The sequence below is a fragment of the Oncorhynchus keta genome, chromosome 1 (assembly GCF_023373465.1).
Source record: "Oncorhynchus keta strain PuntledgeMale-10-30-2019 chromosome 1, Oket_V2, whole genome shotgun sequence".
NCBI lineage: Eukaryota > Metazoa > Chordata > Actinopteri > Salmoniformes > Salmonidae > Oncorhynchus > Oncorhynchus keta.
In genome coordinates, this window is record NC_068421.1 from 41,520,104 (window position 1) to 41,531,112 (window position 11,009).

General features: G+C 42.5%; 1 protein-coding gene across 3 annotated transcripts; it reads left to right on the forward strand.

Annotated features, from left to right (window-relative positions):
* The first annotated feature begins 1,634 nt into the window (after positions 1-1,634).
* LOC118385500 (protein YIF1B-like) lies at positions 1,635-9,911 on the forward strand. 3 transcript variants are annotated; one of them, XM_035772690.2, is made up of 8 exons: positions 1,635-2,131; positions 7,192-7,412; positions 7,526-7,630; positions 7,800-7,878; positions 7,982-8,039; positions 8,127-8,282; positions 8,469-8,562; positions 8,693-9,911. In XM_035772690.2, exons 1-8 carry the CDS (start codon positions 2,059-2,061, stop codon positions 8,846-8,848), a joined length of 942 nt encoding a protein of 313 aa, XP_035628583.1. In that variant the 5' UTR covers positions 1,635-2,058; the 3' UTR covers positions 8,849-9,911. The 3 variants fall into 3 exon arrangements, with proteins under 3 accessions (XP_035628583.1, XP_035628603.1, XP_035628593.1); XM_035772710.2 differs by having other exon boundaries at positions 1,646-2,111; XM_035772700.2 differs by having other exon boundaries at positions 1,650-2,101.
* The last annotated feature ends 1,098 nt before the right edge of the window (positions 9,912-11,009 follow it).

Consider the following 11,009-nt stretch of genomic DNA (forward strand, 5'->3'; position numbering starts at 1 on the left):
ACTAGGAAACTCAACTTGCTAATAGGTTGTAGTTATACATGTTTCCGACTAGCACTTGAACGAGGCATAATGCTGGACGATAAGGGAGAAGGGTGGTTTCATGTGCTCATGGTAAATGGAAAACTGGAAGTCTAAATCCGACATGAAAGCACCATTTTCTTGTTTTTATTTACGGCTAGCCAGGGGCACACTCCAACACTCAGACAATCATTTACAAATTAAGCATTTGTAAGAGCCGGCAAGAACAGAAGCATTAGGGATGACCATGGATGTTCTCTTGATAAGTGCTTAACTTTGACAATTGTTCTGTCCTGCTAAGCATTCAAAATGTAAAGAGTACTTTTGGGTGCCCAATGCTGTGCCCAATGCTGCCCCTCATCTCTGATTCTCTGCTGGGTGGGCTATATCAAGTGCGCCTATAGGCTAAGTGTGGTCTCAACCAAATTATCCATAGCCTGTAAACTATAGGCTACGAAATGCATGCCTGGAGAAGCACAGAGCAAAGTTATATTTCTAAGATGGCTGCTGGGATTGTGTAAATAAAACTGGGGTGCATTACACACTGCAATGGATATTCCAACACTGAGTCCAATGTCTGCTCTGCTCTTGCTGATCAAAAAGTTGTTGTGTTTTGCCTTACCAATGGCTGTCCTGTGTAGGCATATAGTGGCAGTCCAGGAGAGTCAAAGGCTTTCAAAAAAATGAGGCCTAGTCCATCTTGCGCATGGACAAGCCTATAGCCTATGTTCCGTTCAGTTTGAGAAAGAGAGCAGGAAGATGAGGAGGACCTGAGGTCAACTTTGATAGCTTGCTACTACTATAATTGATTTCATTAAAAGCAATATGTTTCTTGCCCATGTCAGCCTATTTATCAGAGTTATTGACCTCACAATAAGCCATATTTGAGTAATTTACATTGTGGTGCTGAAGCAGAAGCCGTGGCACAATCAGTCAGAAATGGACAGCTCATGATGCTGAAAGTAGGCAACTGAGTGGGCATAATTCATTTAATCCATCTTCATTTTAGATTTTACTAACAAGATTTTACTAGTTTAAGATTTTGAAGAAAATAAAATGAATGAGATTAAATAAAGTGATATGTAACATCGCTTTGGTCCGATGCTTTTTAAATAGGAACAAGCTGTAAAATACCCATGAAAGACATGAATCCGATACATATGGGGATATCATTGTTCCGTTTCTTGGATATTCAGAGGCTGAGCTACAACCTTCAATAGCCGAGGAGACAATACATTTACTTTGCTTGAGAATTAATCAAATTCTGTCACTATCAATTGACTAAACTGTTTAAACCAAGAGAGCTGGGTTTACTTGTGACCTCTCATTGGGTTAAGCCATGGAAGAAGAGTAGCCCGCAATTAAAGCTTATATTTGTTCTGCGTTGGTATGCCTACTCTGTCTGGGGTGGAAAGGTAGGCCTAACTTTTGAAAGTACAGCACCATGCTCAGATTGTATTATTTGCAAACAGGGACAGTTTAATTGCAAACAAGACACACTGATTTGGCGTTGGAGAAATATGATAAAATGAACAGATGCCTAACCTCTCTGTCCATTCTTATCTTGTAATTTCAGGTAACGTGTGGTATTAAAAACAGTTTCCGCTATTATATAACATAAAGTAGAATTGCATGAAATGTTTATAAAAGGCTATTTTTCATGTTACTATATAGGAGATCTTTCCACCCCTACTCTTGTCTATGGTAGTCTGCAAACCCACAACGGTTTGGCCCGCAGCCCTGTGCGCTATCAAAATGGCCATGTAATGACAAATACGTGTCTAAAACTGCATATCTAAGACTATGTATGGTCTGTCCAAGAAGTGATGGTAAATGGTAGACGTAGAAATAAATGAATTATAGTGGATTATTTCGATTGGTCCACATTTTTCCTGGAACAACTTCGTCTTGTCTTTTACGATTCTATCATTGGCCAGTTGACACATGGGTGTGGCTGTGTACACATTTTGTAGGAAGCATATTGAATGGTTTCATATCAGCGTTTTTATAGACGATATCCGAAACTACCTGTAATAATTGATGGACATGGATTACACCGCAACCCAAAGTGTGTCCAGACAGCGTAAGTTAACGTACGTTGATCAAACTATTGGTAAGATGTCTGAACTTTTTGGCCTAGAAATGTATCTAACCGGCATGCTAATACTAATAGTAATAGCTAGCTAACAAGCTAACTCACTCGATGGCTGCTCTTCAAGCCAAAGCTAAACTAACTATCTGGAAAATGTTCCTAGCTAACTTGCTTTTTGTGTGTCATATGCGGTGTGTTATCAATCATGACAGCTAATTTCTTACTAATATGGCTAGCTAACGCCATATTGCACAATACTGAGTTAGCTAGCTGGCTGGTTGTTAGGCACGTCATTAGGTAAACTATCTGGTGACGTTGTCATATTCCATGTAGACAGCGAATCTGAAACATGTCTGATCAGTTTCGGGCCACATTATTCAGGTGTAGGTTAGAAGGTCGCGCTATTCGCTCTCAAGAGTTACGATTTCAATCCTTCACGTATTACCTTGCTCCTAAATTGGGACATGGGACTGTGCCTCTTGTTTTGTTAGCTTCTTGTTGGTCTCCGCCCAGTGTTCAATCAGTACTTGTTCCCAATACACAGTATTCTGTTCCATATTTTGTTGCGTTACATCCTGAATTCAAAATGGATTCAATATTTCTTTCCCACCCATCTACACACAATACTCCATAATGACAAAATTAATACATGTTTCAAATAAGCACCTTTGGCGGTGATTTACAGCAGTGAGTTTTGGGGTAAGTCTCTAAGAGCTTTGCACACCTGGATTGTACAATATTTGCCCATTTATTAATTGTTAAATTCTTCAAGCTCTGTCAAGTAGATTGTTGCTAGACAGACATGTTCAAGTCTTGCCAAAACTGTAACTAGGCCGCTCGGGGACATTCAAGTCAAATTGTATTAGTCACATGCACCAAATACAACCGGTGTAGACCGTCCTTACAGTGAAATGCTTACTTACGAGCCCCTAACCAACAATGCAGTTAAAAAAATGTAAAATAAAATAAAAGTAACAAGTAATTAAAGAGCAGCAGTAAAATAACAATAGCGAGACTATACACATGGGGGTACCGGTACAGAGTCGATGTGTGGGTGTACCGTTAGTTGTGGTAATATGCACATGTAGGTAGAGTTATTAAAGTGACTATACATAGATAATAACGGAGAGTAGCAGCAGTATTCTAGAAGGGGGGCTTCCTTTTAGGGCCTTCCTCTGACACCGCCTGGTATAGAGGTCCTGGGTGGCAGGGAGCTTGGCCCCAGGGATGTACTGGGCCGTACGCACAACACTCAAATTTGATTTGATTTGATTTGCCTTGCGGTCGGAGGCTGAGCGGTCGAGATCCTCTCGATGGTGCAGCTGTAGAACCTTTTGAGGATCTGAGGACCCATGCCAAACGTGAGTGCTACGGGTCGGTAGTCATTTAGGCAGATTACCTTAGTGTTCTTGGGCACAGGGACCATGGGGGTCTGCTTTAAACATGATGGTATTACAGACTCGGAGAGGTTCAAAATGTCAGTAAAGACACTTGCCAGTTGGTCAGCACATGCTCGCAGTACACGTCCTGGTAATCCGTCTGGACCTACGGCCTTGTGAATGTTGACCTGTTTAAAGGTCTTACTCACATTGGCTGTGGAGAGCGGGATCACACAGTCTTCCGGAACAGTTGGTGCTCTCATGCATGTTTCAGTGTTATTTGCCTTGAAGCGAGCATAGAAGTAGTTTAGCTCATCTGGTAGGCTCGTGTCACTGGGCAGCTCTCGGCTGTGCTTCCCTTTGTAGTCTGTAATGGTTTGCAAGCCCTGACACAACCGATGAGCATCAGAACCAGTGTAGTGCAATTCGATCTTAGTCCTGTATTGATGCTTTGCCTGTTTGATGGTTCGCCAGAGGGCACAGCGGGATTTCTTATAAGCCTCTGGGTTAGAGTACCGATCCCTGAAACTGGCAGCTCTAGCCTTTAGCTCTGTGCGGATGTTGCCTGTAATCCATGGCTTCTGGTTGGAGTATGTATGTACGTACGGTAACTGTGGGGATGACATCATCGATGCACTTATTGAAGAAGCCAATGACTGATGTGGTGAACTCCTCAATCAAATCAAATGTATTTATATAGCCCTTCTTACATCAGCTGATATCTCAAAGTGCTGTACAGAAACCCAGCCTAGAAGCACGGTGGCTAGGAAAAACTCCCTAGAAAGGCCAAAACCTAGGAATAAACCTAGAGGAACCAGGCTATGAGGGGTGGCCAGTCCTCTTCTGGCTGTGCCGGGTGGAGATTATAACAGAACGTGGCCAAGATGTTCATAAATGATCAGCATGGTCAAATAATAATAATAATCACAGTAGTTGTCGAGGGTGCAACAAGTCAGCACCTTAGGAGTAAATGTCAGTTGGCTTTTCATAGCCGATCATTAGGAGTATCTCTACCGCTCCTGTTGTCTCTAGAGAGTTGAAAATAGCAGGTCTGGGACAGGTAGCACGTCCGGTGAACAGGTCAGGGTTCCATAGCTGCAGGCAGAATAGTTGAAACTGGAGCAGCAGCCGGACCAGGTGGAATGGGGACAGCAAGGAGTCATCATGCCAGGTAGTCCTGAGGCATGGTCCTAGGGCTCAGGTCCTCAGAGAGAGAGAGAGAGAGAGAGAGAGAATTAGAGAGAGCATACTTAAATTCACACAGGACACCGGATAAGACAGTAGAAGTACTCCAGATATAACAAACTGACCCTTGCCCCCCGACACATAAACTACTGCAGCATAAATACTGGAGGCTGAGACAGGAGGGGTCGAGAGATACTGTGGCCCCATCCGATGATACCCCCGGACAGGGCCAAACAGGAAGGATGTAACCCCACCCACTTTGCCAAAGCACAGCCCCCACACCACTAGAGGGATATCTTCAACCACCAACTTACCATCCTGAGACAAGGCTCAGTATAGCCCACAAAGATCAGTCCAAAATCTCTTTATATCCGAAAACCTCCGTTTTGTCTGCACATTTTCTTCAGTAATCCACAGTCACAACAGGCAGACAAAAAAATCCAAATTGTATCTGTAAAGTTCATAGAAACATGTCAAACGATGTTTATATTCAATCCTCAGGTTGTTTTTAGCCTAAATTATCGATAATATTTAAACCGGACAATAACGTTGTCAATATAAAAGGTAAACAAGAAAGGCACTCTCTGGTCGCGCGCATGTAAAAGCTCTTTGACATGGCAGGGTCCACTCATTCAGACTGCTCTTACTCCCTCATTTTTCAGAATACAAGTCTGAAACTATTTCTAAAGACTGTTGACATCTAGTGGAAGGCATAGGAACTGCAATTTGAGTCCTAAGTCAATGGGTACTGTAATGGCATTGAGTAGAAAACGAAGAAAAAAAAATCCTACTTCCTGAATGGATTTTTCTCAGGTTTTTGCCTACCAAATCAGTTCTGTTATACTCAGACATTATTTTAACAGTTTTGGAAACTTTAGAGTGCATACGCTTTCTTCTGGGCCTGAGTAGAAGGAAGTTTATTTTGGGCATGCTTTATATCCAAAATTCCAAATGCTGCCCCCTACCCTTGAAGTTAAATCCATTATTAAAAACTGGAAAGAATATGGCACCACAACAAACCTGCAAAGAGAGGGCCGCCCACCAAAACTCACGGACTAGGCAAGGAGGGCATTAATCAGAGAGACAACAAAGTGACCGAAGGTAACTCTGAAGGAGCTGCAAAGCTCCACAGCGGAGATTGGAGTATCTGTCCATAGGACCACTTTAAGCCGTACACTCCACAGAGCTGGGCTTTACGGAAAAGTGGCCAGAAAAAAAGCCATTGCTTAACCTCTTTGGAATAGGGGGCAGCATTTTCACTTTTGGATAAATAGCGTGCCCAATTTCAACTTCCTGCTACTCATGCCAGAAATATATGATATGCATATGATTAGTAGGTGTGGATAGAAAACACTGAAGTTTCTAAACCTGTTTCAATCATGTCTGTGACTATAACAGAAAGCGTCAGAGCTATGGGCCATTTCACTCACAAGACAAAATGGGACATGGATTGGCTCCACTTAATGGAATGGAATTGCAGTCATGAGAACGGCTAAGAGTACCATGGTAAACTTACTGATTTGGTAAAGGATATGAAACATTAGGGCTACCCATTTCAATAGGTCAGAAATAGAGAATCAGAGATGTGCTTCTAATGAATGACAAACATTGTATTTCATTATTTAGGCCTATAGGCTTTTTTGAGACAGACTAGAGCTGCACGATATGGACAAACATCTATATCGCGATAAATTGGCACGATAATGAGAAATTGAATAACTTTAAAACAGTGTGCACCAGTTACTTTTGTTATATGGAGCTTAACTACTACTGCTACTTGTAATATTGTACCATTTGTCCAGTTAGCAATAGCCCATATTAGCAGACGTATTTCATTTCAAACTTCACATTCCTATACTTAAAGTTATTGATATCTGTAAAATCCTCGGTTTGGTTGGTACCGATCATTTTTGGTTTATCGTCCCGGTTCTACAGTAGACCACGAGTGGAGATCTATAAGTGTGTCTGTTTTTGAAGTTTAATTTTGAAATTGAGCCTACTTGTCCTGGTTGACCTCTCTCTCTTTGAGAAAGAGGTTCCTAATCTCAATTGATCTCGTTGTTAAGTATTAATATTAAGATTAGTCTACGGTGCAGGCCAATGGATGTCTGTGAAAGAACAAAGTATACATTGATAGGAAGTGGCTGGGGTGACATAAGGGTGTCCATCTGCTTAGTGGGCGATGTGATTCTGCACTCGGGATAAAACACACCCAGAATTGATGACTGAGAACAGGGTTTATCTTACACATGGAGTGAAGAGACCCCTTTATAGGCACTGTCTGCTTAGGCCAGGCTATTTGTTGAATTGTGTCAATGTGCACTGCATAGCTCCTCCTTTTGCAGCTACATTTTGGGTTGTCCTTCAAAATGCATTGGACGTTTGCCGTTCGCCACCTTACAGCTTCACGTAACATCACAGGTATTAACGATGCATGCTTGTGTTGCACAGTACTTGCAGCCTGTATTCCCCACTCCACTGACCAGAATGTGCTTTCATCCACCTCTGGTGTGACAGATCCCGAAACGATGAGCACGTCAATGGACAGGACAGACCCCAGTCAGCTGTTTGATGACACCAGTGCAGCGCCGGGGGGGCAGCCCACTGGGTTCCAGGGCCAGGGTGTTGGGACGATGGGCCACCCCGGCCGGACCCTCCTCTCAGACCCCATGTCCAACTTGGCCATGGCTTACGGGAGCAGCCTGGCCAGCCAGGGCAAAGACTTGGTGGACAAAAATGTAAGACTCATGGTAGTGACAGTACATAGCTGTGGTACCAGTTAGTAAGTAGCAACATGATGTGTCATTAAGTGGGCCTAAATTGTCTTAGTTTTGCTCCGTTTCATCTACAGCTGGATCGTTTCCTCCCCATCTCTAAGCTGAAATATTACTTTGCCGTGGACACAGTTTACGTGGGCAAGAAACTCAGCCTGCTCGTCTTCCCCTACATGCACCAGGTACTGATGCCATGTCACCCTGTGTTACTATGGTCACCATCTGTTGGTATTGCTTGTGTCCATGTCCAGACTCAGAGCTACCAAGCTGATACTGAACTTATGCCCTAGGATGACTCTCATTGAATAGGTGACTGAAGAAGGTGTATGTTTTTGTTTTGCTTTTGATTAGAACTGGGAAGTGAGCTACCAACAGGACACCCCAGTGGCTCCACGCTTTGATATCAACGCTCCTGACTTGTACATTCCAGGTAAAGGAGATTTGGTCAGGTCTACCACCCTGACTGAAACTAAACAAATAAAACCTGCAACTAGCCTATTATTGTTTTAACATTGCTTTATATTATTTTGCAGCAATGGGTTTCATCACATACATCCTGGTGGCTGGGTTAGCGCTCGGAACACAGAACAGGTAAACTGGTCCACTTTGCACCTTTCTTCCCAGTTTTCTGTATAAAGAGTATCCTGAAATGTATATCTACCCTAATCTCCCCTCTAGGTTTACCCCTGAGATCCTGGGCATGCAGGCCAGCTCAGCCCTGGTGTGGCTCATCATGGAGGTGCTGGTTGTCCTCCTCAGTCTCTACCTGGTCACAGTCAACACAGACCTCACCACTATCGATCTTGTGGCCTTCTCCGGATACAAATATGTGGGGTATGGCTGGTCTCTCTCTCTCTCTTGCTCTCTCTGACATGATTAGTATGACATTGCGGTTTGTGTTTCTGGATTTCCCCGTCTTTCAACATGGAAGTTGTCTTAAGTATATACTAAAGTTGTAAAGACATGATGACACATCAACTACGCGGATGAATTGTGAAAGATTCCCTTGTGTGTGTGCAGGATGATTGTAGGGGTCGTGGCAGGGTTACTATTTGGTCGAACGGGATATTACCTAACGCTGCTGTGGTGCTGTATATCCATCTTCGTCTTCATGGTGAGTAGCAGGAAGAGCGGACGATTAGAATCGGATTTACTCCACCCAATGTCCCCTGCTAGCGCCTTGACTACTGTACGTAGGTTCACAAGCTTGATTTTGGCTCCCTCTGTCTTGGTCCTCTCTTCAGATCCGCACGTTGAGACTCAAGCTCCTGTCTGAGGCAGCAGCCCAAGGCGTGTTGGTTCACGGGGCCAGGAACCAGCTGAGGATGTACCTGACCATGTCCATCGCAGCTGCCCAGCCCATTTTTATGTACTGGTTGACCTATCACCTGGTCAGGTAAGACCACGAGCTGATCAGGAGTGTTTCATCTGACAAGACACTACCTCTCTATGGAAAAATAAGACTGTTCACTGACCATCACTTCTCCCCACCATTCGCTGCAGAGGTGCGGGACACATGCACGGATAAATAAAACCACACACAAATGGCATTGTAGAATTAGCATTGCGAAGTCTCACAGTACAAGTGTAACAGTAGTGTTGACCTGTCTTTTTGTATTGTTTTTTTAAAATGTAATTGTCTAAGAAGGATAATTGACTGGCTCGTCATGTTTTGTATACTGTAATTAGTTATGTTTTCTAAGTATTTGTGAACATATGGTTGTATATTAGCAATCCAGCTCGCAAAAGCTTTGACTGAGCCAAGGATGAAAGCACAGTTAAGGCAAATTCATAGCCTACGTAAGTAGGCAACGCAAGAACGAAGTTAGCTCCATAAAATGGCTGTCCTGCGGCATTGCATTGCAGAATTTGCAGCCCACAATTTGTAATGTGTCACAACTACGCAGGGAAACCATTTCATGTGGCTTATTGTGTTCTTGCGTTACATACTTACATTGACTCAAAGGCTTTAGCATAATTTGCCTGCGCCGTCCAGTGAACACAAAAAAAGCGCTCTTAATGTCCTTAATCACAGGATGATGTCTGTAAACAGATTTGTGGCTGTGTGTTTGTAAATACGAAAAATGCTTTTTGTACATGTCTTGGTGCCACGAACTGAAGCCCAAACAAAAGACTTTCAATCATGTAACAAAGTCATTAAGTCATCTTAAATTACAGCTGATGCTTTTTTAAACAAGCTTGACAAAATTACATGAGCATATGACACTGTAATTGATTTTCAGGCTTCAAACTGGAAAAAATATTTAATGGTTTAAGATGTTCAAATACTAGCCTCCACTTCAAATGTAGGCCTAATTACTAGAGATATCACGCTAAAATGGTGTTGCTTGCCATGCCTCAGTTGCTTTTATGAATATTTGATATACAGAGGCGGAATAACATGGATCCTCTAATGCTCTCTTCAACTTGATAAATAAACTGAAACTGGAGTACAAATTTGAATATGTCTTGTCCGGTATCACTAACATACACTCAAACTTTGCTTCCTATTGCTACAATTTTTTTCCCAACAGGAAATAAGCTTTAATGGACAATGGCTACATTGTATCTATGTAAGATTAACACCTTAGCCCTTTTCCCCCTCTGCCCCAGGTTAGGATGATATGGTAATTAATAAGGAAAGCCGGTGTGTATGATAAAGCCTGCTTACCTTGACATTAGCAGATGTATGTCAGATATTCCTGTCAATCTTGATCCAACACTCCTGCTCTGTCCGCACTGTCACATGGCACAATCAGATAACAGAAGTTGTGGTTTACACCTTGGATTAACATGTGGTTGTCGTCCGTTCTTGATCGGATCACTATCTAATCGAAATGTGTTGCGTTACACATGGTAATAAAATGTGTCTTATCCACCGCTGCTTCCACATTGTGCCCAGATGCCATGGTCCCTCCCTGTATGTAAATTAATTCAACCTGTCTTGGACCTCCCATTATGAAACAAGCTGTATAAATTGAAAGGAAATGGCACGTTTTGTTTAATACTCATTAGACTACTTTTTTTTTATCCAATGATATAAGACTGGCCATAATAGCCTACTGTCCCAATTATCCTTGACCTGTCCACGGCCGTACAAATAAATATTCTGAGAATCTCTCCAATCCCTAAAAAAAGTCACCACGCAAACGAGCTGAGTATCTGGATGTGTGTACAAAATATATTGAACAGTATAAATAGAAATGACACATAGGCCCTAATGCCCACGGTAAAAACCAAAACAAGTTAAAGTAGGTTAAAGTGCATCTGAGTGGCGCAAAGCATTATCCAAACAGGTTTGGACAGGGTTGTTCTTTACGCATGGATGTTGTCTTTATATTATTGTAATCTTGTATTGAAAATAACCCCTATATAGGCCTAAAAAGCACAACAAAAAAAGCGACAGGCTGGGAGTACAACTGTGGTTTAGTTCCCTCCAAATAAATGGGAACCTGAATATGATAACCTATAGAGAGACGTGGTCAAATTATGAAAATGCTTAGATAAAAGCTGCAATCGATATATTGGACAGTGGCCTTGTTCATGCTTACAGAAAGCTAA